We start from the raw sequence: 27,617 nt of genomic DNA, 5'->3' as shown, positions 1-27,617 counted from the left end.
TGTGCCTCCCGCAGCTCGCGAAGGACCTCCTGCACCCGTCCCCGGAGGAGGAGAAGAGGAAGCACAAGAAGAAGCGCCTGGTGCAGAGCCCCAACTCCTACTTCATGGACGTGAAGTGTCCGGGTGAGGCTCGGGGCCGGGGGCCGCTCGGGGTCCCGGGGCGGGGGTGGGGGGCCGGGGCCCGGACTGGCCCCGACTCCCCGCTCGTGGCTTCGCAGGGTGCTACAAAATCACCACCGTGTTCAGCCACGCGCAGACGGTGGTGCTGTGTGTGGGCTGCTCCACCGTCCTGTGCCAACCGACGGGAGGAAAAGCAAGGCTCACAGAAGGTAAGGTCGGTGCGTGGGGTCGGGCGCTCCTCGCTTCAAAGGCCGCGCAGCCCACCCGCCTCCCCCGGAGAAAAGTTCCGGAAGCCGCGTGTTCCTTCCGAGGCGCGAAGCCCGGACGCCGGGGGATGGCCGAGCGGGGCTCCGTGGGGGCGACGCCCGCGCGCTGCCCTCCGGTAACCTCGGCACCTTTTCCTTCCAGGATGCTCCTTCCGACGGAAGCAGCACTAAAAGCACCCTGCGTCAACATGAGTGGGGAACTAACCCAATAAACAGATTTTGGATACGTTCTGTTTATTGTCTGTGTGTTACTGCTAGGACGTTCCTACTCTAAGTGTTGAGGGGCAAGCAGAAGAGTGGACTGTTAGAGACATTTGGAGGCAAGTAAGTGGTCGAGTACTTGAAAGGTCCGTTTGGGACCTTTCTGTCCATCGAGGCTCGTTGAATCGACCTTCAGAACGTGATAAAAGTTTGAGATACTATGTAAATGGGGCATTTCCTATTACTTTTGTTTTTAGAATTAAGAATCAGCAGTTGGTCTCTCAAACACAGTCCGGGGTCGCCTGGGTGGCTCCATCGGTTAAGCATCTGGGTCTTCTCTGAGTTTAGGGCCTGATCTCCTGGGTCCAAGGCTGGTGTCAGGCCCCTTGCTGTCAGCGTGGAGCCTCGTTGGGACGCTCTTGCTCTGCTCATCCCGCTGCTGGAGCTGCGCACACGTGCTCTCTCAAACTACTAAAAAGACCCGCAGTCCAACATACCACGTTAGTGCAGAATAGCTCAAGGTTCTTTATTTATAATTTTCAGGAGCCTTGTTTGGAGGTTATGGCTCCTGGACTAGAAATCTCCAGTCTTCTACAGGTGAGGTGACTTGTCGGGGTGGAAGTCAGTGCCTTACACTCCACAGCCAGTGTCGTGGCTGATTCTGGGCTGGTGGGGGCCGTGGACTCGTGAAAGAAGGGGCAGAACGTGTGGGGATAAAAGAACCTGGAAATAAAGCGGGAAGACAGATGACAGGTCAATAAACATGGATATTCGAACTTGGCAAATGTGAAGGTGCGGTTTACCTGTTTGGGGTGCTCCTAGAGCTGGTACGTAGACCACTGGGACGGCCTGTGTCTTGTTTAAGAAGGCGTTGTAAGCTAGAAGAGCAAGGAAGAGGTCACCAGAGGCAGATCGTTTTTGTTGGAAGAAGACCTTCCTAGGCAAGTTGAACTGACATTTAAGTATTACTATGAAAAAGGAACACTTTAATTTTGTAACAGCATCGGAACTACTTCTAGTGATTTTTGAAGTATGTCAGTTTAGGGGCGCCTGGGTGGCTCAGTCATTTAACTGTCTGACTCTTGGTTTTGACTTAGGTCATGATCTCACAGTTCATGGGCTTGAGCCCCAAGGCAGGCTCCATGTAGACAGTGCAGAGCCTGCTTGGGATTCTCGACCTCTGTCTCTCCTCTCTTCCCCTACCCCACTCTTGCTGGGTCTCTCAATTTCAACTTTATTTTTTTAATGTTTTTTGCTTATTTTTGAGAGAGAGGCAGGGGAGGGTCAGAGAGGGAGACACAGAATCCGAAGCAGACTCCAGGCTTTGAGCCAGCTGTCAGCACAGAGCCCGATGTAGGGCTTGAACCCACTAATGTGAGATCATGACCTGAGCCGAAGCCAAATGCTTAACCAATGGAGCCCCCTAGGCACCCCACGACTTTCAGCTTTAAAAAGGTGAGAGAAAAATGCGGGTGTAGACAATAGCGCGTTGTTTTTTCTCTATGATAGCTATGAATCTGAGCAAAACCAGCCATTGTCTCAAGGTTTAGCAGTGGTGTCTACTGAGTGGGGGGTGTCACCTGCAGCATAATTATTGCTTTTTGGTGGGAAGTTGAGTAGGACCTTTCATCCACTAGGTGACAAGGACTAAGGAGGCTGAGTTCCAACTGCTTGTCATGAGTGACGTGATACGGTGATGAGGGCTCCTTACCTAGAAAGACCAACGCTGTCGATGCCAGCACTGCAAAGAGGGTAAAGAGAACAGTCTCGGGAGAGCCCAGGAACTTGCGGAGGACGCCGGCGTCCTCACACTGATCTGTGCATTGGTCAAAACAAAACAGTGCTGTCGGTACTTAGCGTTCCAGGGCAGGTGGCTGCACTTACACACGTGCGGTCATGGGTATCCAGCAGCAGCTCTTAAAGAGGCAAATCGTGTGCTTGGCTTCTCTATCGGTTTTTGGCTTGCTCCTGTCTCCTAGGTGATAAACGGCAATCCTTGAACCTTGGATTTCTCCTCCACTTACAAATGGATATTTAAGTACCTTAAACATCCATGTACTTTAACTCCAAGTGACCTGCTTCTCTCCACCAAATCTGTGGTTGTGGCGACTGAACTTGTAGTTCTAATTCCTCTAACCTGAAACCTCTCTGGTTCACTAACCCCCTCTTAAATCCCAGGGGTCTCCTTGCCCTTTTTTTACTCGGGATCTCGTTTCTAGGGAGCATTCTGATTTGTCCCCAGTAAAACCTTTTGAAGTACATTCGATATCTGACTTGGGTTATTTCAGATTCTTCGTGTCTAGGAAGGAACTCCTTCCCCACCAGACTCCCTGAACTTGGCTTTCTCTACCTGGTTCTTTGTCTGCATCCCAAATACAGGCCCTCAAACCTCTGGTCTTCTCTCTCCTGGGAATTTGTTCCAGAACGGTTTACAAACTGCTTCTCTCTGAAGGACGGTTTGAGGTTGCTTTAAATACAAATTCTCTATACTAACCTGTAATCTGGTCCTGCTGTCAAAAGCTTCGGGCTTTCCAGTGTTTACAGGGGAAGAGTCCAAATAAAATTGATGGACATCATCAGCCTTTCTAGAACTCTGTTCTGGCTACCCTGAACTAATTACTCTCTCTGCAGTCAGGCTCTGTCTTAAATCTGATTTCTGCAGTAGGGACCATGCCTGGCATATGCTTCTGGGCACTCAGGTGCTTGTGTAAATGAGCTGACGGCTGGGTTGGATCTTCGATCGCTCCTCCCTGCCGTGTATTGTTCCCACTGGTCCCTCAGGTCTCTGAGAAGTGCAGGGGTTCTTAACCATTTATTTTGCCATGCACAGCTTGGGCAGTCTGGTGAAGCCTGTGGATCCTATCAGAATGTTTTTAAATGTGAAAAAAATGTGTAGGAATAAAGGAAACCAATTATGGGGCACCTGGGTGGGCTCAGGTCATGATCTCAGAGTTTGAGCTCTGTGTTGGGCTCTGCTGACAGCTCAGACCCTGGAGCCTGCTTTAGATTCATTCTCTTGCTCTCTCAAAAATAAGTATTAAAAAAGAAGCCAGTTACATAAAAGTTAAAATGGAAAAAACTTAATTGTGACATAGGTATAAGTACTTTAAACACTTAACAAAAAGTTAGATAGCCTTTTTGTAAAACAGTCATGCTTTAGACATGAGAGATCTAGCCTCAGATATAATAACTAATTTTTATGTAATTTTGAAGTGAATTTTGAAATCTAATAATTGGAACCTGAAAATATCTGAATCCTGTTGGTGACAAAGTCACACTGCTGTTACTGTGGTCTATTGCTTATATTCATAAAATCAGTGGAAATACTAACTTTCAGTAGAAGTTAATTGAAAATAACTTGAAATAAAATATTTCCCCCACTGAAGGTCATGGGCACCTTGAATTCCATCTGTGGACCTTGGCAGAAACCCATTAACTCTAGATGTAAAAACAAATATCACAGGTTAGAGCTGAACATTGTTTCTAGTTCTGGGACCTTGAACATCTCCATTTCCTCAGCTTTTTTTTTTCTTTTTAATGTTTATTTTTGATAAGAGAGAGCATGAGTGGGGGAGGAGCAGAAAGAGGAGGAGACCACAACCCAAAGCAGGTTCCAAGCTGTTAGCACAGAGCCCAACATGGGGCTCAAACCCAGGAACTGGGAGATCATGACTTAAGCCAAAGTTGGATGCTTAACCAACTGAGCCACCTGGGTGCTCTTCCATTTCCTCAACCCTTAAAGGGTAAAACCTTCACCTCAGAGTTAGGAGAGAACAAACTGCATATGAAACGCGTGTCGGGCATGGCCAGTAGCTCTTAGGGGCCTGCAGAAACGCCTTCCTCCCACTGGAGGCGAACCAGGGTTCAATCCAATTCACGCCCAGTGGTTGGAAGAACAGTTTCTCCAGAGGGTGAGCAGGCAGAGGGGCCCGAGGAGGAGGAGGCTCCCTGGCTCGCGGAACCTTCCAGCACTGCGTGTGTCCCTGTCCCGGCTAGACCTGGTGTGGTTTCCAAACCGGCTAGTGGCTAGAGTCAGGATTGTGGAAAGCTAAGATTTAGTTCTGGGTTTATCACCCTTTGCCACTTGCTTGATGCAGAAAGATCTGCCAGACACTTTTGAAGAAACATTTATCAAGAGGTTTAAAGGGTACATTTGACGAAGCGGAGAAGCTCATGTTGCCCTGACCTAACCCCTCCGGAGCAGGTAAGTCACGTAGAGCATCTCCGTGATGGGGAAGCTGCGTGAGGCTGCATTTTGTGTAGACTTGGGGAAGAAACATCTGGGCCCCAGCGAGTTTGAGTAATTGTGCTCCAGGGGCTGAATGTCTCTCACGAACTGAGCCAAGCGGTACCTGGGTGGTCCCACGGGGCTGTACGGGCCCCCGCGCTCACCTGCACCAGACTTCCGAGCTCTCACTAGCACAGCCTCGCTCTGACCGGTGAGCACACAGGAAATGTTGATGAAAACGGGGGACGTCTGCTGGAGGGAGGTGAAGTTGGCCACTCGCACAGGATAGACCACCAGGCCAGGCGTGAGGGAGGAGTGCCTGCGGCCAGAGACGACCAGAACTGGGGAGCTGGGGAAGACCTTGGAGGAGAGAGAAAATGGCACTTGTCTGACAGAAGAGTCAGTTTTGTATCAAGCTTAAAGATACACGAAGACGCCTGTATTCCCAGATAGCAATATGGCTGCTTGGCCTAGGTGTGTTCACGTAGACAGGGAAAGGGCGCCAGGGCGGCGCAGTCGGTTAAGCATCCGACTTCGGCTCAGGTCATGATCTCGCCGCTCATCGGTTTGAGCCTTGTGTCAGGCTCCGCGCTGACAGCTCAGAGCCTGGAGCCTGCTACTCTGGATTCTGTGTCTCTCTCTCTTCCCCTCCCCCACTTGTACTCTCTCTCTCTCTCTCTCTCTCTCTCTCAAAAATGAATAAATGTTAAAAAAAGACGAGATGGGGCGCCTGGGTGGCTCAGTCGGTTAAGCTTCAACTCGGGTCATGATTTCACAGTTCCTGGGTTCAAGCTCTGCGTTAGGCTGTGCGGACAGCTAGCTCAGAGCCTGGAGCCTGCTTCAGATTCTGCATCTCCCTCTCTCTCGGACCCTACCCCACTCCTCTGTCTCTCAAAAATAAAATAAAAAGCATTAAAAAAAAATAGATGAGGGAAGAAAATGATCTGTGAAAATAAAAATAGGCTTCAAAAGAGTTTTAAACTAGAATCCTGAAGATGGCTTTAAGAGGCCCTGGTCTTCTCTTGCATCCAGACTGACCACTCATGACCTCAAGTTTGCACGCGGAGGCCCCTGGCATTGTGGAGGAGACAGGTTCTCTACGTTCTGTTTCAAGAACTCCCTGTATTGAATTTTATCAAGTCACTCGAGGACTGTCCCTTCGGCCTTCGGCTAGGAATGAGGAGTCCTTTGTCAAAACCCTGACTTCGGTTATGTTTCGGTTCCGTCCTTCACATACCTCTAGCTCCTCCAGAACTCTGTCCACCCCCAGCACTCTTAGCTCCCCGACAGCTTGTCTGTGGCCAAGAACCAATTCTGACTGGTTGATGTAAAAGGCTGGGATGAAGGGAATGAGGATTCTTTGCTTTCCGTTCCTGCTGCGCTCACTGGCCAGCGTGGCCCACCCATAGACTGCGGTGTCAGCCACGCTCAGGGCCTGGCGCAGCTCCTCTGACTGGCTTCGAACCTTGATTAGGCAGACATAAACCCCTGAAGAAAAGATGAAAAACTGAGCAGGGAGGTTCAGAGACTCTATTGAGCCAACTGACTTAGAAGAGGAAGAAAAAAAGGAAGCAAACTCAACCTTGTCCACTACTAGCAGCCTACCGCCCACTAGTGAGGTGGATTCCGACAGAAAAACCCAGCCCGGGCGACCACGGCTGAGCTTGTTTAAATCACCATGTCAGGGAGCCGTGAAGACCGCCTTGCAAACAGGGATGAAGGGGACACAGAATGAAGTACTGACCAAGTGTGGCCAAGATCAGGAAGGGGTTTGTGAAAGACGCCCTGAGCGTGGGTTAGGCACGCCTCTCAAACCGTTATCTCGATGGCCGTACTTCTGGCACCAGCACCGTGTTCTAGTTAGCCATGCTCAAACTCCGTGTCTTTTCACAGACACCCTTTCCTTCACTTCTATGTCCAATCATCCTCTAAATCTTCCTGTAACTCCTCTGAAATGTCTCTGGCACCTGCCCCTCCGTTAGGATCTCCCTGTGACTCTGGGCCAGACCCTCGTCACTTCACGCTGGGATTGCTGCCTTGGCCCCTCACCAGCCCCCTTGCCTCCTGCTCCTCTGTCTCCATTTTGGGGCCTGCCAAGCTGTAGGCCCTCTCGTGCCTGGGTGTCCTGGCCTCTTATATCTAGCACACTCCTCGTCATCTTCCCATTTCTCTGTAAAACCGCACTCTGATCCCCGATCTAAGGAGTCAGATGCTGCTCCTCTTTCTGCCTCTGCAGCAGGCCGTGCCTCCCCTCTGTGATGGGTCACCCTGCGCGGCACTAGTGACGGCAAAAGCCCTGCTTGCTCCCCCTGGCACACCCGGAGCCTGCCCCTGGCACGGGGCATTCTGCTCAGGGCCCACCACGTGCTGAGTGGGCCTGCCCCCAGGAGCCGCTCTCTCCTTGCACCCCACCGCTGGCCGGCAGTGCTGCTTCTAGGCTGGAGCACTGTCCTATTTTGGCCTGTGTTTGACACAAATCCTCATTTTAGATCAGCTGATTTCTATGAAGCCATTCCAATGTCCCGGCTATTTCTACTTCCTGCTAGTTCATGCTCCTCTGCTTGGAATATCCTTCAATTCAACAATAACATTCAAGCATTGCTACTTCCTGGGAAAAAAAGCCCAGAGATAACAAAGACCAGTGAAGAAGAAAACAGTAAACGACAGAAGAAAAGCATAGGGTGTTCCAGGGATGTGTCGAGCATCCTTGGATGGACTGAACGGAGATGCCGCCTGAGACAAGCTGCCCCAGTTCTACGGGAGACGAGGCGGACGCGGCTGGGAAGTCCAGATGCGTTCCAGTACGGAAGTGACCGCGGTGCACAGACGGAAGCAAGGGCTCCAGATCCAGGGGCTGGGACTCACCTCTCTCCAGGCTGAAGCCCACGTGCACACGGAAGACCCTGCTTGCTGGGATGTCTAGCAAAGTATTAGTGAACTGCACATGGCACAGGACAAGGGTCTCGGGGAGAAGGACCGTTGTAATGGCCAAGGCCTGGCTTGAGGTGCAGGATCCTAATGAGCAGAAAAGAGGTAAATAGCGGTCATAAGAATCGGCAAAAGAAGAGACATATAGAAGCAGTAGCTTGATTTTACAAAAGCAGGAGGCGGCGCCTGGGGGGCCCAGTCAGTTAAGTACCTGACTTCATTCAGCTCAGGTCATGATCTCACGGTTTGCGAGTTTGAGCCCCATAGAGGGCTCTCTGCTGTCAGCACAGAGCCTGCTTCAGATCCTCTGTCCACCTCTCTCTGCCCCTCCCCTGCTCTCACTTGCTCTTTCTCTCAAAAATAAACATTAAAGAAAATGTTTTAAAAAGGGGGCACCTGGGTGGCTCAGTTAAGTGTCTGACTTTGGCTCAGGATCAGGAGTTCAAGTCCCACATCAGCCTCTATGTTGACATCTCGGAGCCTGGATCCTGCTTCGGATTCTGTGTCTCCTCTCTCTCTGTCCCTCCCCTGCTTGTGCTCATGCTCTTTCTCTCTCTCAAAAATAAACAAACATGAAAAAAAATTTTTTTTAAGGGGTGGGTATCTGGCTGGCTCAGGCAGGAGTGTGTGACTCTTAATCTCAGAGTCGTCAGTTTGAGCCCGATTTTGGGTGTAGAGATTATTTAAATAAACAAAACAAAACAAACAAAAAACAGGGGGGCCTGGGTGGCTCAGTCAGTTGAGCGTCCTACTTCCGCTCAGGTCTTGATCTCATGGTTTATGAGCTTGAGCCCCACGTGGGGCTCTGTGCTGACAGCTGGGAGCCTGGAGCTGCTTCGGGTTCTACATCTCCCTCTCTCTCTGCCCCTCCTCCACTCACACACTCTCTTTCAAAAACAAACCCTTAACCTTTTTTTAATAAAATAAAGTTTTATAGGCAGTAATTATGACTTTCTCTTTGGTTGTGTTTGCTTGCCCCCACCCCAAAATCTGGAATTTGTTCTTCCTTTAAAAAAGAAGTAATTTACATGGACTTTGGAGTGGGGCAGATCTACCATTTCTCCCACAGACTAGTTGTTACCTTATGCAGGCTACTTGCCCTTAACACTCAGTATTCCTCATTAATAAAATTTTTTTTAATGTTTATTTTTTGAGAGAGACAGACCTTGAGTGGGGAGGGTCAGAGAGAGAGGGAGACACAGAATCTGAAGCAGGAAGCAGGCTCCAGGCTCCGAGCTGTCAGCACAGAGCCCAATGTGGGGCTTGAACTCACGAACTGTGAGATCATGACCTGAGCTGAAGTCCAAAGCTCAAGCGAGCCACCCAGGTGCTCCAATATTTCTCATCTTTAAAATAATGATAAATCGCTTCTCGGCCTTTTGGCTAAGATCATGTGTAGTATCTGTTCTTATCAGTTTAAAATAATGATAATTGGGACACCTGGGTGGCTCAGTCGGTTAAGTGTCTGAGTCTTGATTTTAGCTCAGGTCATAATCTCATGGTTTGTGAGAGAGAGCTCTACAGCCTGCTCAGTGGTGACAATGTGGAGCCTGCTTGGATTCGCTCTCTCCCGCTCTCTCTGCCCCTCCCCCCATTCACATATGTGCACTCTCTCTCAAAACAAACTTAAAAAAAAGAATTACTATGTAAGATTGTTAAATGAGATAAAAATATATAAAAATTGCTAACATAGCACATGGAATCTATTAGGAGTTTCTTGTATTTTAATTTAAAGTTTGTTTAATTATTTTGAGAGAGAGAGTACAGGAAGCGCAGAGAGAGAAGAGGAGAGATAGAATCCCAAGCAGGCTCCACACTTTAGTGTGGAGCCTAACTCAGGGCTCAAACTTACAAACGACAAGATCAGGACATGAACCGTAATCAAGAATCAGGCATCCTTATTACCATTTTTTAAAAGTAGTCTCTGAGTCCAATGTGGGGCACGAATTCACAACCCTGAGATCAAGAACTGCATGCTCTGCTGGCTGAGCCAGCCAGGTGCCCCCGCCACCCTTTTTGGACAGCAAACTGTATCACTTCTCGGCCTTTTGGCTAAGATCGAATGTGGACAGCAAACTGTAGCCCAGTACAGAACAAAATAACAAATGCACAACGTAAATTTGCTGAGCCAGTAACCGTTCAGATGTCGCCTAGTCCAACAATTCTTAAATCTAGGGAAGCTTGAAAAGAATTGTGTCCTAGGTCTTATCCCAAACTTATTAAATCTCTGGATGGAGCCTAAGATTGTATTTTTAAAACATTTCCTTGAGTAACCTGGAAAATCAGCCATGTTTGGAAATCCCTGGTTTAGGCCACCTCCTGTTCTCAGGCACGATTAGAACTACAAAGGCAACAGTGACTAGGTTGCCCCTATTTCAAAACCTGAGATCCAGTCATTTTTTTTTGAGGTCACAGGTGTCAATGATTTATTTGTTGAGGTGGAGGCAATTTTCAAGTAAAAAGAAATCTGGGTTACTCGTCAAGGGGGCAAATGAATTGAAGGAAGATGGGAAAGGTGGAAACAGTAACCCAGGCCTATAAAGAGACTCCTGACCTTTCAGATTTGCACCGTTCCTGCCAGTGGTGATGAAGAGCTTAAACACAGCTGAGCTGGGGGTACTGGTGAGGTGGGTCCTGAGGTCGTAGCTGAGCGTCAGCCTTGATGATGCACTGACCACCACCTGTCGGCAAACCAAAGGAAAACCTGCATCTAAGTCCTTAGAAAATCGTGTTTCCTCCCTCTCCGCTCTTCAGAACTTGTTCAGCCAAAGAGCATCCGGTTCACACAAGCACACGCTGCGCTTCTACTTCATCACGTATTCCAGAACCACAGCATCTGTTCACCTTTGAGAAGAAAATAACATTTTTTTCCCTAAAAGGTCTTTATTGATTATTCCGTTTGACATCTTCCCTCTGTATGACTTCCTATTAAAATTCCTTTATCCTTGGGGTGCCTGGGGGGCTCAGTCGGTTAAGCATCTGGCTTAGGCTCAGGTTCGAGCCCCCACATCGGGCTCTGTGCTGACAGCTCAGGGCCTGCAGCCTGCTTCAGATTCTGTGTCTCTTTCTCTCTCTGACTCTTCCCTGCTTGTGCTGTCTCTCTCTCTCTCTCAAAAATAAATTTAAAAAACATTAAAAAATTTTTTAAAATTATTTATGCTTAAAAGTTAAATCTTTAAAAAACTGGGGGCATCTGGCTGGCTCAGTCCATGAAGTGTGTGACTCTTGATTGGGGGTTTGTGGGTTCAAGCCCCACGCTGGCTGTCCAGAATGCTTAAAAATAAAATCTTAAAAATACGTAATAAAATGCCCTTGAAGACAAGTGCAACTTTGTTCACAGTTTTCTCTTGCATGTAATCTCAACCTTTTCTGAAACCTCAAAGTACTTTGTTTCTCTCAATATATGTGTAATGTTCTATCTTATGCTGTAGGTATTTTTATTTTTTGTTTAAAAATCACGGCGTCACACAGCCCTCCGACGTCTAGCAGACAGGCACTCCACCTTACATGCCCCAGACTGACCCCTCTTCTCGCCAAAACTGTTTCACTTGCATTTCAGAGGATGGCGATTCTGTCCTTTTATTCAATCAAAAACCTAAAGTCATTTTTTTTTCTTAAACCTGAAGTCATTCTTGATTCTCTCGCACTCATTACATACAATCTGCGAGGAAATTCTCCTGGCTCTACCCGATCAGAATCTGATCAACTTCTCACCACCTCCTGGTACCAGCCTGGCCCCCATCCACCATCATATCTCACCTGGACCACTGCAAGGGCAGCTTCCCAGCTTCGACCCTTGCCCTGTGGTCAAGTACCAACCAGTGACGGTGATATTTTATTTTTTAATGTTCATTTATTATTTAAAAATTGTTTTAAGTTTATTTTGAGAAAGAGTGTGAGCAGGGGAGGGGCAGAGAGAACCCCCACTGACAGTGCAGAGCCTGATGCAGAGCTCAAACTCAGGAACTGTGAGATCACAACCTGAGCCAAAATCAAAACTTGGAAGCTTAATTGAGCCACCCAGGCGTCCCCACAGTGATATTTTAAAGTATAAAATCACACTAGTCATTTTTCTGGTTAAGAATCCTTTTATTTATGGGCGCCTGGGTGGCTCAGTTGGTTAAGCGTCCGGCCTCAGCTCAGGTCATGATCTCATGATTCATGGGTTCAAGCTCCGCATCAGGCTCTGTGCTGACCGCTAGCTCAGAGCCTGGAGCTGCTTCAGATTCTGTGTCTCCCTCTCTCTCTGCCCCCCTGCTCGCACTGTTTCTCTCTATCTCTCAAAAAATAAATAAAAGACATTTAAAAAAAAATCCTTTATTTTTTTTTCCTGGTTAAGAATCCTAATCACTGTTTATGTGTTCCAGTAAAGTTTTCTGGCTAGCTTTATTTTTACTTAAAAAATTATTTATTTATTTATTTATTTTTGAAAGACAGAGAAAGACCAGGGGAGGGGCAGAGAGAGACACAATCTGAAGCAGGCTGCAGGCTCTGAGCTGTCAGCACAGAGCCTGACATGGGGCTCGAACTCATGAACTGCTAGACCATGACCTGAGCCGAAGCCGGCTGCATAGCCGACTGAGCCACCCAGGCGCCCCTCTAGCTTCATATTTGACATGTGCATTTCATGTGCTTGCTTGCTTCCTCTCTCCATCCCTTTTTTTCTTTCTAAGGTTTTATTTATTTATTTATTTATTTTTTAAGTAATCTCTATACCCAACATGGGGCTCAGACTCAACAACTTCAAGATCAAGAATCACGTGCTCCACTGACTGAGCCTGCCAGGCATTCCCTCCCCGCCCCCAGCGGACGTGTTTCCCACATGCACACTCCCAGATACGGAGAGAGTCATCCTGGCCTTAGTAGGGTTACCTCTCGGTACGTTTTCACCACTCCTGGGATGTCATGAAAGATGGTTGCTATTCCCGGATTCCTGGCCACACCCACCCCGGTGTCAGTGTCTGTCTGGACAATGTTGTTAGCAGAAATCATCCATATCCCGGGTTCACCTAGGAAAAACACGAGAAAGCACATGGCCACAAACTCTGATAGAAATCGGTGTATGAAGATTCCCAGTCAGTAGACCATTCAGGCACACAGATCTCTCCTCCTCGGAGGAGCATCCAGCTTTGAAGAGAACTTGATTTTCCGAGTGTCAGGCTCCCCTTTGTGGTCCATCATACCCACAAAATAAAACAAGGACTATGGACCTTCAGAACCACAGAAGGAGCTCCCTAGTTAGAGACCGTAACTGTTCTCCTTGGGAACTCTTCATACACACAGGGGTAACTCTCTTTCAGCTACTGATGGGCAGACACCAGCAGAAGACTACAAGACTGGAAGGAGAGTTTTGTTGCTTTGGCTTAAGTCTCAAGGTGGCAGAGGAATGTGACCTTGAGTTTGTGTTAGATCATGGATCCTGGCACTTGGTCATCCAGAGCAGTATAGCTTCAGGATGCCCAACAATTCCAGAATGGAAGATAGACAATCCTGACAAAACCTAGCATGGGGTAAAGTGAAAATGGCTCACTGACCAGAGATGAACAATCATCTCTTGATAATTCTAAGTCTGTCAGCTCTAAAGCAGCGTTAGCTCACTGGCTCTGGATTATGTGTTGGTAGCGGTTGCCTGCAAATCAGTTGTTACAGGACTGCGGGCCTGACCTGGGCTGAGTGGCCGCCCCTTGCATCAAGCCCAAAATCTACAGAGTCTGGCCCTAAATATACAAGTCTGTACTCGTCCACCTGTATCCACACTTCCCGGAAGAGTTTCCAGAGCCACACCGACACCATCCCTGCCAGTCCAGCCTGGATGGATGACTTCTAAGCACAGCACTTTGTGATATGCCTCCTGCAGCCCCAGAGAAGTAACCCTCGTTTCCTAACCAAAGACTGACCTTCCTGAACTCCACAGACTGCTGAGGACAGAAACACTCTGCTTATCAGCAGGACAGGTCAGCCCAGGACACGGCTGAGCCCTCCTACAGTGATGATATTTCCAGTTAGGCCTTCAAATGCCCGCACAAAGCTGCGTTCTCACAGTCAGTTCTTGGGGCCAAAGCCTTACTGCCCTTTCTTCCTTTCGTTCCATCCTTTATTACTCTTCAATTTATCAATTGCCCTCCTTCCAAAGCTGGGAATGGTGCAGAAGTCAAAGTAACTGTACCATCGACATAATAACATAGCAAGCTATGCGTTCAGGAGGTGTGTGGTCAATATTCCTGGCTGACTTCTGAGACAAATGGGCAGTGGGCAGAACTATCAGTTAACATGCACACACTTCTTTCTTTCTCAGAGAGGGCCTCAGATTTTTTAAGATTTTATTTAGGTAATCTCTGCACCTAAGGTGGGGCTCGAATCGATAACCCCAAGATCTAGAGCCATATCCTCTACTGACTGAGCCAACCAGGCACCCTTCGGTCCTCAGACTGCAAGTCAGCTTGAAAAGCTTCTCTAGGGGATGAGTGCTGCCCCACCCCGCCGGCTACGCGGTGAAGGGAAAGCGTCCGCACCGGCGGGGCCGAGGAGGTGGGTCTGGAAGCAGAGGACGTCTCCCACGAAGGTGAGCTGCGTGTCCGGCTCGATGGCGTGTTCCACAGCGATGGGGACATAGTCCGCCATGCCCGGGTGCCTCCGGTCCCAGATCCCCACCAGCGTCACCCCCGCGTTCACGGCCTGGGCCACGTAAGTGTAGTTCCTCTTCCCTGGCCTGATCAGCAGCAGGTCATCTCTGAAAGGAGACAAAAAAAGGCAGAAATCTCTGAAAGATCATTGTTAGGACCCACTCTGGTAGCAGAGCTGACCACAGCATTTTCAGTTCAACAGCTCAAAGGTTCAGAAGGAATTCTTTTTTTTTTAGTTTTTTAAAAAATCTCAGTGATCTCTGCCCACATGGGGCTTAAACTCACAACCCTGAGATCAAGAGTCATGTGCTCCACTGACTGAGCCAGCCACGCGCCCCAAGAAAGAATTTGATGGTTGAGGGCAAGCAAGGGGTGGCCAGAGGTCAGGTCTATTACCTTCATATATAGAGTAGCTAGTAAGCCCTTTTCTTAAAATTAAGACTTTGTTTTCCAGTGCAGCTTTTTTTAAAGTTTATTTATTTATTTTGAGAGAGAGTGCATGCAAGTGGGGGAGGGGCAGGGAGAGAGGAGAGAGGACGCCAAGCAGGCTCCTTAGCACAGAGCCTGATGTGGGGCTCAATCCCCCAAACGATGAGATCATGACCAGAGCCAAAATCGAGAGTCAGATGCCCAAATGACTGAGTCAGCCACGTGCGCCCCCGCCCCGGTTCAGATTTTTGATAATACTACTCCAACCAGCTCCCTCTGGGGGCTTTGTGTGAACTAGGGATTGAAAGATTCAAGACACCCTGAAATTTTTCTTCATTAAACAACCAACATCATTCTGGTGTTTTCCATCCTAATGAAAAATAAAGCTTAGATTCCGAGTCGAGAGCAGGAAAAGAATTCACTGGAGCTACACTGTACAGCCCTGGCCATCCGCACAACGTCTACCAGAGCGCGCACAGCACTCCTCCGCCCCCACACCTGTTCAGAGCCAGATGGAGCTGGGCGTTGTGCGTGTGGAACTTCTCCCCGACGCCGCTGTAGAAGTGGACAGTGAAGGTGAGAGACACGCCCAAGGGGAAGGCTGGCAGGCCCCTCCCGCGGGCCGCGTACAGCCTGGGCTGGCTGCTCACTCGGAGGTACGCCACTGGTGCCACCTGTGGGGGAAGAAGCAGGGAGAGGAGCGTGGCGGACTCTGAAGTCCGCAGTCCACAACAGGAGGCCGCTCCTGATCTGCAGGGGCTGGAATCAGAGTGGAAGAAACGGGCCGGGACAGGAAACGGTTCGCTCGTGATTCAAGCTGCAGGAGTGTGGAGCCACGGGAGCTTCCACGGAAAGGATGCACACACTTCATCTGTTTTGTGCAGAGGGCTCCATACTTCTTGCTACACGACCGGTCACTCCTCAGGGACGCTGTAGCTGTGTTTTCACACGTGCGAGCTGCGGTGTGAAGCGGCAAGGCCAGCCGCGCGCCTCGCTCCGTCCTGCGGGCCTTCCTCTAAGCGCGCGCATTCTCGGACTTTCCGTCCGCCCAGCGCAGACCGCGCTGCGGCCGCCCGGGGCTTCGGCCCGGTTAGCAGAGCAGCGTGGCGGCTGCAGAATGTGAGACGTTTGCGTGTTAGACTGAGTTTTTAAATTCTAATAAGAAAGCCGAATTTTGACAGCAATAGTTCTACCCTTGTTGCACATCCTTTTGCCAAAGCTGCCCAGAAGGGAATCAATTTGAGGCGAATCCCTTTTATGACAAGGCTTCTAATAGCTACTTTAATTTGATGGCTCATACCCATGTCAAGATGTCTTACCTTACAGTTTGTTCTGACTTCCAGAGAAGATTCTAGTTCTCAAACCAGGAAAGCTGCCTCTCACCTGAACTCCAGTTATGGTTGTTTGGTTGACTCCAAAAGGTTCTACAGAAGTGACTTCCAACACGGCAGTGCCGGCAATGGAGCCAGCTCTCAGGAGCCCCTTGCCATCCTCCTCCACGACCGACGGGTCAGGGGAGCCCCTGAGGACCCGGGAGCTCACGGAGGCGGCCCCTTCCCTAGGGAACAAACGGAACAAGGGGCCTCTCTGGCGGGTTCTGACCGGAAAGAAAGGGTCCCCGCTGGACGCTGTGCTCAGAGGAAGAGGCCTGCATTTCTCCACGTTGTGTGCTTATTTGTTCCGTGAGTAAAAGTCTGCCTTTGGACTATGTCCATGTCTTTATTTATTTGTTTTATATTTATCTATTCACGTATTTATTTATTTTTAGGTTTTGTTTTTATTATTAATTTTTTTGACAAATTCACATCCAAGCTAGTTAGCCTGTAGTGCAATAATGATTTCAGGAGTAGAAACCAGTGACCCAGCCCCCACGTGTAACACCCAGCACTCGTCCCAACGAGGGGCCTCCTGAGTGTCCCCTGGCCCTTCAGTCCGTCCTCCAACCCCACCCCAATCAACCCTCAGTTTGTTTTCTATATTTAAGAGTCTCTTACATTTTCCTGCTTTTATATTACTTTTGCTTCCGTTCCCTTATGTTCATCTGTTTTATATCTTAAGTTCCACAGGAGTGAAGTCATATATTTATCTTTCTCTAACTTTGCTTAGCACAATACACTCTAGTTCCATCTACTTTGTTGCAAATGGCAAGATTTCTTTCTTTTTGATTGCCAAGTGATATTCGTGTGTGTGTGTGTGTGTGTGTGTGTGTGTGTGTGACATCTTCTTTATCCATTCATCCATCGATGGACATTTGGGCTCTTTCCATACTTTGGCTGTTGTCAAAAGTGCTGCTATAAACATTGGGGTGCATGTGCCCCTTTGACACAGCACACCTGTGTCCTTTGGATAAATTCCCAGTAGTGCAATTGCTAGGTCGTAGGGTAGTTTTTTTTTTTTTTTAAGTTTTTAAAAAATGTTTTTAATTAAATTTTTTTTTTGAGAGCCAGAGAGAGACAGTGCGAGCAGGGGAGGTCAGAGAGAGAGGGAGACACAGAATCTGAAGACAGGCTCCAGGCTCTGAGCTGTCAGCACAGAGCCCAACGCGGGGCTTGAACCCACGAACCATGAGATCATGACCTGAGCCGAAGCCGGACACTTAACCGACTGAGCCCCCCGGGCGCCCCTATCTTTAACTTCCTGAGGAGCCTCCACACTGTTTTCCAGAGCGGCTGCGCCAGTCTGCGTTCCCAGCAGCAGCGCCAAAGGGTTCCTCTTTCTCCTCGTCCTCGTCAACATTTGTCGTTGACTGAGTTGTTAATTTTACCCATTCCAGCTGGTACAAGGTGGTAGCTCATTGTGGTTCTGATTTGTATTTCCCTGATGATGACTGATTTGGAGCATTTTCATGTGTCTGTTAGCCATCTGGATGTCTTCTTTGGAAAAGTGTCTATTCATGTCTTTTGCCCAATTCTTTACTGGATTGTTTTTTGGGTGTTGACTTTGATTAAGTTCTTTACAGATTTTGGATACTAACCCTTTATCTGTCATTTTCAAATATCTTCTCCAATTCCATCAGTTGCCTTTCAGTTTTGCTGATTGTTTCTTCTGCTGTGCAGAAACTTTTTATCTTTTTTTTTTCTAATCTTAATTTATTTTTGAAAGAGAGAGACCAGGCATGAGCAGGGGAGGGGCAGACAGAGAGACGAAGACACAGAATCTGAAGCAGGCTCCAGGCTCTGAGCTGTCAGCACAGAGCCCAACGCAGGGCTCGAACTCATGAACTGCAAGATCATGACCTGAGCCAGAGTTGGGTGCTTAACTGACTGAGCGACCCAGGCGCCTCAAAACCTTTTATCTTGCTGAGGTCCCAATTGTTTCTGCTTTTGTTTCCCTTGCCTCTGGAGACATGTTGAGTAAGAAGTAGCTGCAACTGGGTTCAGAGAGGTTTTTGCCTGTTTTCTCCTCCGCGATTTTGATGGCTTCCGGTCCTACACATTTAGGTCTGCTCATGTCTTTAAAAATCAAATCCCATCACACATTTATCATAGGTATTCAAACAAATAGTTGTAGGTGAACGTTCATAGCAGCACTATTTGCAACAGCCTAAAGGTGAAAACAACCCAAATGTTCGACAACAGATGAATGGATAAACTAAAGATGTTCTGTTCACACCATGGAGTATTACTTAGTCATAAAAAAGAGTGAAACGCCGATACACGCGATAATGGACATGAGCCTCGAAAACATGCTGCCTGAAAGAAGCCGACAGAAAGGCCCCGTGCCGCATGCTCCCAGGTAAGGGAGAGCCACGTTCGTGTATCAGTCTCTGGTGGCTGCCAGAGGCTGAGAGGACAGGAAGACGGCGAGTGACTGCTGACGGGCGATGCTTCGGTGATTATGAAAATATTCTGGAACCAGGGGTGCTGGCTACACAATACTCTGATACACTAAATGCCACCAAACTGCCCACTTTAAAATGGTTAATTTTAGGTTATGTAAATTTCACTGCAACTAAAAAAATTATTTGTGGGTTAGAAAAATCACCCAGAAGGCAACAGTGTTTTCCATGATCAACGTTTTCCTGAGGGTAAGGTTAGCGGCTGGCCTGCCCTTCTCCATTCTCCTCACCTGTTGGTATGCAGTCTGAGCTGGGAATTCATGGGCATCAGAATTCTCCCAGGCTGGCACTCTGGAAAGAACAGTTGGAGTTTTTCAAACACCTATAATGAGAAAATGAGTTCTTCCTCATTTCTGGAGAAGACCAACGGTGACTTTGCTCACACACCGACAACTAAAATCCAGTCGGCCTCATCAGCTCAGGCTAAGGGTCCACGACCCTCCTTTCTGACTGAGCCAGACACCTCACACCCACCTCGGTATTCTAGAGCACAAATCTAATACCAGCCCCGCTTCTGACAGTATTCACACGAGCCACATCCTCTGTATCACTTAGATATTAAGCATAAAATAATTCTGAAATTTCTAATTTTAGCTCTAGTAACCTTTTGAAAAAGGATTTGAGAACAAAAAACCTATAATAACAAATTAGCAAAGGACACTATTCAGGTTCTCCACCTGCTAGTAACGTGCTCTTTCCTCTGTCCTTCACTGAACCAAAGCCAAAATAAAGGAAACAAGTAGAAAAAGAGAAAGAAAAAAAATCAGGCCCAAATTCAGAGGTAGAGAAACTTACTTGTCCCCCACAAATGACACTTTTTCTTTTGAACTCTAACAACAACAGGGCCAGTCAGCTTTTAGCCTGAAAACACCAGTAGGAACCAACCATCCGTGCTCTTACGCCTTCCCGGCAGGTGGGCTTGGACCCCCCTCTAAGCCTGTGACTACAGCTAAGCGCAAGGCGCCACACCACCCGGGTCGGCAGAGCAGTTCAGAAACGAATCCCTTTAGACACTATGGTTTCATATCCCGTGTTCACTGTGTGGGGAGTTGAGGGGAGTGCATTGTTCTACACTTTCTTTTTATTTATTTATTTTTAATTTACATCCAAGTTAGTTAGCATATTTCAGGAGTAGATTCTAGTGATTCATCCCTATGTTTAAAAAAATTTTTTTTCCATCTTTTATTATTTATTTTTGAGAGAGAGAGAGCAAGAGAGGGGGAAAAAAAAAAAGATTCAGGTTTGGGACTTTACCAATATCTGAACTTCATCAGACAGCTCCAACAAGCCCCCTTCAAGCTGCCCAGAGGAACTGTTCATACAGCGGACAGTGACTCTGATACTGGTCCGACCAGCTGCTTTCGTGTGGACAACCATTGCAAAGTTCTTCTCTACTGGGAGCTGGAGGAAAACCTAGAAAACAGAAATGGATTAAGAAATATTCATTAGTTGGAGCGCCTGGGTGGCTCAGTTGGTTGAGCATCCAAGTTCTGCTCAGGTCATGATTTCATGGTATGTGGGTTCGAGTCCCACGTCAGGCTCTGTGCTGACAGCTCAGAGCCTGGAGTCTGCTTTGGATTCTGTCTCCCTCTCTTTCTCTGCCCCTCCTCTGCTTGTGTGTTCTCTCTAATAGAAACATTTAAAAATTAAAAAAAATATATTCATTAATTATCACTGTGCCCATCCCTCTGTGTTGTAATAATAAGGAAAATAGACACTAGATATATCTATAGAAAAGAGCTAGAGTATGAACAATTATTTTCAGAGTTATTTATCTTCAAATTCCCAGCAACACAGTCACCCCTCAAGCGAGCTCTGTGTTGTGCTCCACTAACTCTGGCAAGCCTCTGTGAGAGCCTCATGTTACCTTGAGGTCAGTCCATTGACAGAGGAATGGAAATAAAGGAAGGGATTCCTAAATGGGTTCGGACAGTCGGACCTGAGTTGGAAGAAGTGAGGCAATCTACCCCTGGAGTTCAGAGCGGAGGCCAGGAAGCAAGGGTAGGAGAGGAGAGCTCGGGTTGCAGGACTGTGCTCACACTCCCGGACCGCCTCCCCACTGCGCCCCTCGCCCTTCTGGCCCAGACAGGACAGGGCCGTCGGGAAGGCAGGGCCGACACAGGCCGATGCTGAGGTGCGCACCTGCCTGTCCGCCGGGCACTTGCTTCGTACCATCTCTCCTGCCGTTCTGTTGTCCAGAGCCCTCAAGACCTCTTTTCTAGCTCTCCTGATTCACAGAGTCCCAAGTTCCAAAATCACCTTCCCTCCTCCCCTACATAAAAATTTCCTAAAGCAAGTGATTTATAAGTGATGATTGTCTGATCCGAGTGAATCTCCACACGGTGACACCACAGCGCAGGCCGCCCCCACATGTGGGGCACTGGAGACCTTTCTTTCTCTTGCCACGTCACCCCTTGCTTCTCCTGTGCAGGGTCTCAGGAAGGAGAAGAAACTCTGTGTGGCCCTCAATCATTTATTCTCCTGGAGAAAAGAGTAGTGCTTCATTTTTTTATTTTTAATTAAAAAATATTTTTTTAAGTTTTAATTTATTTATTTTGAGGCAGAGCGAGCAGGGGAGGGGCAGCAAGGGCGAGGGAGAGAGAGTCCCAAGCAGGCTCCATGCCATCAGTGCAGAGCCCAATGTGGGGCTCGAACCCACAAACTGTTGAGATCATGACCTCAGCCGAGATGGAGTCGGACACTTAACCTACTGACCCACCAGGCGCCCTGTGAGTGGTGTCTCAGATGAAGCTGGAGGAAGGGAGAAGCAGGAAGGAGAAGCAGGACAGACGCTGAGGCCCAGCGCAGCCCGTTCTCACGCCACCCGTTTGCTAGTCCAGAAGAGTCGAATCCCTGTGTAGAACTCTGCCAAACTGAGCCCAGTTCCCTCTCTCCTCATCCCAAGTAGAGCCAGGCTCAGGGAGTCCATGGCAGACAGAACTTTCCCTAGACTACAGATCTAGGATATTTTTAGAAGAATGGCAAATAGATTTTGTAGCTGTTTTTCAGACTTCTCTTTTCTTTTTAGCTGGCTCCAGATATACCTTATGAATCACCCATCTGCTCCCTCCCGAAGTTCTGCCTCTGATTCTTCATTCTCATGGGCACTGAGTCATGACCTACTGGATAACTCAGCCACAGGCTCTTCCTTCGAGGCCCAGGCCGCTGCCGCTGCGCCCAGACCACCTTGGGTGGGTTCTCTCAAAGCGACAATGAGGCAACAATGTTGTAACAGAGGTAAAGTCAGTAGCATCCACCTTTTCCTTTTTTTTCTTTCTCAGGTTTCTGAATAAAGCTTAACGCTATGTGCATTGAGACATCAAACTTATTTTCTTTTTTAAAGTTTATTTTGGGAGACAGAAAGAGGGGCAGAGAGAGGGGGGAAGAGAGAAAGAATCCCAAGCGGTCCTCACACTCAATGCAGAGCCTGATGTGGGGCTCGAACCCATAAGCTGTGAGATCATGACCTGAGCTGAAATGAAGAGTTGGACCATTTCACGGACTGAGCCCCCCAGATGCCCCATCAAAGCTATTTTCACTTTATCACCAAGCATGGGCTCATCTCAGAGATGCTGCAGGCTCAGTGTCAGACCACCACAATAAAGTAAATATTGCAATAAAGCAAGAAAATAAATTTTCTGGTTTCCCAGTGCACACAAAAGTTATGTTTACATTATATTATAGTCTATTAGGCATACAATAAATAGCATTACATCTAAAACAATGTACATATAATACTTTATTGCTAAAAAATGTTAATCATCTGAACTTTCAGTGAGTCATACTCACTGATTACAGACCACCATAACAAATACAATAATGAAAAAGTTAGAAATACAGTGAGAATTATCAAAATGTGACATAGAGACACAGAGTGAGCAAATGCTGTTGGAAAAATGGCACCAACAGACTGCAGTAGCCCCAAGCCTTTCATCTGTAAAAAATACAGTATCCATGAAGCACAACAAAGCCAAGCACAGTAGAGTGAGGTGTGCCTGTCTATACTTTTCATATTTGTAATGTGTTACTCATGTAACTAGTCAGATGCTCACAAATAACAATATTAAAGAAAACACCGCTTTCCAGGATTCCAGCAAAGAATATTAAAAAGTACACAGCATTATCTGTGTACTCAACTTGAATTCCTCATATGATTTGCCAGAGTTCACAGAACAAGCGGGAAGGAGATAAGTAGTAACAGTGTGTAGTTTAGAAACTGAGTCAGTTTAAAATTGAGGATGAAATAGAGTAAATTTACTATCAACATCCCTACGGAAGCATCATAAACAGAGAAATTCATACCTCCGAGTGCCTGGGTACCAGATCCAATACATCCCTTTTGCTCATGGACCAATGGAATGTGAGTCCGGGGTTGGCATTGCTGAAGGAGAACGGAGTCTGGGTGCTGGTCACCCCCATGACATAAACTGGCATCTGAAAAGAAGAAGTGGGGCTGGGCTGCATGCCCTGCCCAGCTGGCACTGCCGAACTACGGCGAGCGGGGCCGCCTGACTGACCTCGGTCGCTGTGATGAGTCGAGTGGCGGGTGCCAGGACCCGGACGGCCCTCAGCTGGACCACCTCAACGTGCACCTCGTCCTGCGCAACAGGGGAGCGAGCTTAGGCCAAGAGGGGCTGTCCGCGCGGGAGACGGAGATGCCGACGGTAACTACTACGTGGTTACTGGGCGCGTTCAATAAGAAAATATGCTGTAGATATATGTTTGTTTTTGTTCCCTAAACAATTCCTTACAGATAGGGACTATGTCTTATAACAATGCCAAATACTCTGTGTTTGTGGTTTGTTTATTTTTTACTAAGGATTACACATTTCCCATGCTTGGTTCAGAGGATGTCAGGTAAAGGACTCAAAGGGTCTTCCTGCATTGCTGACACCCTCCTCCCCACCATCCCACAGCCCCCAACATGCTTCTCAGATGGAAAAGTAGAAGCAGAGCAGAACAAAGAACCGACACCTGGGAAAACACGATGACTTTGCCAGTATCCTCGTTTACGGTCTGGATGGCGCCGTGGACCACAGCTGTGCCAACTGCCTTCCCCGTAACCTGCCCCCTCCTGTCCACGACGGCCACAGTCTGGTTACTGACGGAGAAGTGGATGACAGACTGGGGGTGGGGGCCACCTTCAGACGTCACCTGGAATTTAAACACGCCAGTGAGCGCCTGGGACATTGGGAGGGACCATCTCTCTGTTCTCAACATTTTTTCAAGCAACTTGACCTCTTACCTTCCCCCACTTCCCAAGAGACATGTCCCACATTAGCTCAAATGCAGAAGGAACACAAGTGTCACACATGATCTATGGGGTCCCAAGAGGTAGGTTATCTATCCCCTGTTCATTAGGGGAGAGGACAGAACTAATTTTCTTCTGTATCAGATCCTGCTGCCCGTGGCTGGGAGCAGACAGGGCAGGCCCGGAGGGGGCAGGGCGTGTTTTGTGTCGGGCCGGGGCAGACGGGCTGAGGAGAAAGGACAAACTGTGTTTCCTGCCTCTGACGTCACCTGCATCATGTTGGTTGGAATTAGTGTCATTTTCTCTGGAACAAGTCTGAATGGAGGAAACACCTTGAAGAAGAAAAACAGAAAGACAACAGGGATGGACTAGAGTCATTTTATAATAAAGGATCATACAGCTTATTGTAAGGAAAAAATCCTATATAAAGACATGATTTTACTTCATTTATAAATATGTCTTATTTACAGTAGCAAAAAATTATAAATGAGAATGCTTAAAAATCGCATATCCACTTGCTGGAATAAAAGTGGTCATTAAAGCTATGTTTATAATTATCTTTTTTTAAACTTCTTTTCCAAACATACATAAAAAGTGAGAAAATAGTAAAGTGAACTTTCCGGTACCTGTTATCCGCTTTGACAAGTGCCAATACACGGCCACCGCGAGCTCTCAGTGACAAAAAAATACTCCTGATACATGACCAGGAGGAGAAAAGCGCTATGATTCAGCCACGTTAAAATAAGCAAGGGGAAAAGTGAGGGAAATACACCAAAATATGAAAATGGCTGCCTCTTAAGTAGAGGAATTATAGATAATTTTCTTTGTGTCTTTATTAGTTTTTTTTTTTTTTGCTTTCCAAATTTTCTACAAGAAGCTATTACTTTTATGCAGAAAAACAAAAACCTAAAATAAATTACATATTGTTTAAAGAGTTACACAATTATCATTTTATTCCATCAAATGATTTTTAACTTGTGCAAACTAAACAGAAAAACATGAATAAAGGTAAATAAGATGCGGTGTGAATTTTGGATGAGATGCTTTCCTTACCTCAATCTGGCGAGGAGCCGACGTGAATTCCCTCCCCGTCCTGTCCTTGGCAGTAGCTACAAGTGTGGTCTGCCCAAGAGCGACAGCTCGAAGGACATAATTTTCAGAGTACTTATCCTGCTCCTCCATGAGCCTGCAAAGACACACGTGTTTTTAGGTAATAAAGATTTGATTTTTTTAAATGTTTTTATTTATTTTTGAGAGAGAGAGAGAGATTGAGAGAGAGAGTGTATGTGTGTGTGTGTATGTGTGTGTGTGTGTGCGCGTGTGTGCGGGAGCTGGGGCAGGGCAGAGAAGACAGAGACAGAAGATCCAAAGTGGACTCCATGTCAACAGCAGAGAGCCCCATGCAGGGCTCGAACTCACAAACTGTGAAGTCACGACCTGAGCTGAAGTTGGACGCTTAACAGACTGAGTGCCTGAGGAAGATGTGATTTTAAGAGTAGCACGTTGTGCTTCTTTCTAAGATGCCTAATTAACACTTTCTGTTCATTTTTAACTGCAGTTGGAGGAACAGTCAGAAAATGAATTTCCAGAGTCAAGACAAAGTTCATGGCAAAGGCAGGAAGCTCCTGAAGGTCAAATGTTTGTTCTAAGGCTCCAAAGAAATAAGGGCAACGTCAACATAAGAACGGCAAAAGTGCCAACACTAAATGGCCTTGGACGTCCTGTGCCCCCTTTCCGCAGCGGGGAGCACCAGCGTGTCTGCTTCGGGGGAGAGACCTGCAGACCCGCTGTCGTGAAGCCCCCCGGGGGCAGCATCCAAGGAGAAGCTTCACAAAGTGGAAACAGTAACGAGATGTGAGTTTGTCCCACAAAACCCATCTGAGGACGTGGAAGGGGCACTTTGTACAGAGCAGGACACGGGGAGAGCAGGGCCAGAAGGCCCTGGGACAGAAAAGGAGAGAACACAGGGGGCGCGAGTGGTTGGTGCTCAGCCTGGGGAGGAGGAGGCGTGGAGGTGGCACTCACGTCAGGGTGGCGATGGCAGAAGCTGATTGCAATTTAAGCTCCATGTTTCTGAAGTATTTATTTCGGAATGGGCGTTTGGAAGAGCCAAGAGCCCTCACAGTTACTAACACAGTTTTACCTATTTCAACCTAGTCATTAAAAAAGAAAGATAATTTTAGTAGAAGTGTGTCATTCACCAAGGACAGTCTAATAACTCTTTGAGGGTGACAAAACTGTTTCGTTGTGCTGACTACTCCTGGGCAGGCTTCGATCAAATAACCCCAACCCACACGCGCAGGTCAGCTGCTCTTTGATAAGGTCTGTCTCCTGGCACTGGAGCTGCTCCCGAGGGACGGGCCCCAGGTGTCCCCACAGGTCCCGCCGCCCGAGGCCTGCTTCTCTGACGCGGTGCGGCAAGCGGCTCTCACCTTATCGATCAGATCAAGCTCCAGCTCCTCTATGTCTGACACCCTGACGTAGGCCACTGCTGGACCCAAGAAAGCCAAGCACAAGTCGTAGACCTCCAAGGTGAGAGATCCAGGGTGCACTGGAACTAACTAGAAGGAAGAAGGCGGCAGCAGGGTCAAGAAGCACACATGCTCTGAGCATAAGCAAAACAACTACTTTCACTAAAAGCACGGAATACAACAACTTACTTCCTTTGTGATGGGAACTGAGAGGTCACGTTACAGGTTTTAGGCACAGCACAGTATGCACCCTCACTCTTAAGAAATACTGATAAAGAACACGGTTTAAGTTGACTGAATTCAAGCAAAATACAATATACATATCCGGCTTCATAACTCTGAACAGGGAAAGGCTTTCATGAAGAAAATCCAGTCCGTCTCTGCTGAAATCACCAGTGCAGCGGGGGGGCCACCGGGAGGACCAGGGTTTCTGCCCAGTGTGGGGCCTGCAGGTAGTGCTGGACCCCGCCCCCCTAAAAACAAGCACTGTCACCAAGGTAAGTTACATTCCTTTGTGCTCTTAGAAGGAAAAGAAATATACACTTATGTTAATGTAAGTTATTATTTTTATTACTGACAGTCAACGAAAAGCAAATGCCTTGGCATGCTCACTATAAAGACACAGCTTAATATATTAGTTGTCATATCCTGGCTAAGAGCACCACGTCCTCAGGTTATAAAATCAATGGCATATCGGGGCTCTCAGCACGGATCCCCTGCGCCGGTAAAGTCTGGGAGCCCAAGTTTAGGCCCCGGCGAGCCTAAACCCATAATAAAGCCCTTTGCTTTTGCATGCATGGCAAAAAAAATCAATGGCATATCTAATTAACCACCCACTTCTGTGCTTTGATTTATAGAGATGAACCTTCTTTTAATGAAAATCTTACAATTAGATGTCTCCTATGGTGTTTTAGTTTAATCAGAAGCAAAAATTGCAGAGCTAGTTGAAGAGAAAAATACCCTTGTTTTTGGTTGGAGAAGCTATGTAGGTTAAAAAACAAAAAAGAGGCCAACATTACTTTTGGAACAAGTTTGAGACACACGATGGCATTTCCCCCCAATCATTCTCCTCAGAACGAGCTCTGACCTGAGCTATCAACCTGGGACCCAGCTCTGGGACTCACCTGGACAGAGCTCTCTGCTTCCAGGTGAGCCACGGTAACAATGTCCTGCTCACTGCTTTTGACGGAAAAATAGCCAGAACCTTCCACAAGGCTAAATACTTCCTATGGAAAGTTCAGAGAAACAATATTCCATTCTCT

The 27,617-nt window shown here is 47.6% G+C and overlaps 2 protein-coding genes and 1 pseudogene across 2 annotated transcripts in view; 2 read left to right on the top strand and 1 right to left on the bottom strand.

Moving 5' to 3' along the window:
* The first annotated feature begins 6 nt into the window (after nucleotides 1-6).
* On the top strand, nucleotides 7-617 carry RPS27 (ribosomal protein S27). The gene is made up of 3 exons (XM_029936102.1): nucleotides 7-123; nucleotides 219-329; nucleotides 529-617. Exons 1-3 carry the CDS (start codon nucleotides 105-107, stop codon nucleotides 555-557), a joined length of 159 nt encoding a protein of 52 aa, XP_029791962.1. The 5' UTR covers nucleotides 7-104; the 3' UTR covers nucleotides 558-617.
* The window catches only part of NUP210L (nucleoporin 210 like), a 70,875-nt gene continuing 43,861 nt past the window's right edge, over nucleotides 604-27,617 (bottom strand). Inside the window, exons 20-40 of the mRNA XM_029933474.1 lie at nucleotides 27,480-27,581; nucleotides 26,317-26,445; nucleotides 25,910-26,037; nucleotides 24,938-25,070; nucleotides 24,154-24,216; nucleotides 23,608-23,787; nucleotides 23,151-23,231; nucleotides 22,936-23,067; nucleotides 19,888-20,046; nucleotides 18,864-18,955; nucleotides 16,179-16,353; nucleotides 15,294-15,469; nucleotides 14,256-14,473; nucleotides 12,616-12,752; nucleotides 10,298-10,424; nucleotides 7,681-7,830; nucleotides 6,053-6,303; nucleotides 4,980-5,175; nucleotides 2,299-2,403; nucleotides 1,391-1,465; nucleotides 604-1,310 (exon numbers count right to left, since the gene is read on the bottom strand). Coding sequence (XP_029789334.1) covers nucleotides 1,210-1,310; nucleotides 1,391-1,465; nucleotides 2,299-2,403; nucleotides 4,980-5,175; nucleotides 6,053-6,303; nucleotides 7,681-7,830; nucleotides 10,298-10,424; nucleotides 12,616-12,752; nucleotides 14,256-14,473; nucleotides 15,294-15,469; nucleotides 16,179-16,353; nucleotides 18,864-18,955; nucleotides 19,888-20,046; nucleotides 22,936-23,067; nucleotides 23,151-23,231; nucleotides 23,608-23,787; nucleotides 24,154-24,216; nucleotides 24,938-25,070; nucleotides 25,910-26,037; nucleotides 26,317-26,445; nucleotides 27,480-27,581 — 2,910 coding nt within the window. The 3' untranslated portion in view covers nucleotides 604-1,209. The remainder of the gene's footprint in view (nucleotides 1,311-1,390; nucleotides 1,466-2,298; nucleotides 2,404-4,979; nucleotides 5,176-6,052; nucleotides 6,304-7,680; nucleotides 7,831-10,297; nucleotides 10,425-12,615; nucleotides 12,753-14,255; nucleotides 14,474-15,293; nucleotides 15,470-16,178; nucleotides 16,354-18,863; nucleotides 18,956-19,887; nucleotides 20,047-22,935; nucleotides 23,068-23,150; nucleotides 23,232-23,607; nucleotides 23,788-24,153; nucleotides 24,217-24,937; nucleotides 25,071-25,909; nucleotides 26,038-26,316; nucleotides 26,446-27,479; nucleotides 27,582-27,617) is intronic.
* Nucleotides 9,107-9,318, top strand: LOC115288887 (annotated as a pseudogene).

This window comes from Suricata suricatta, chromosome 3 (assembly GCF_006229205.1).
Source record: "Suricata suricatta isolate VVHF042 chromosome 3, meerkat_22Aug2017_6uvM2_HiC, whole genome shotgun sequence".
Lineage (NCBI taxonomy): Eukaryota > Metazoa > Chordata > Mammalia > Carnivora > Herpestidae > Suricata > Suricata suricatta.
Note: the sequence above shows the minus strand (reverse complement) of the source record. Positions and strands in the feature narration are given on the sequence as shown.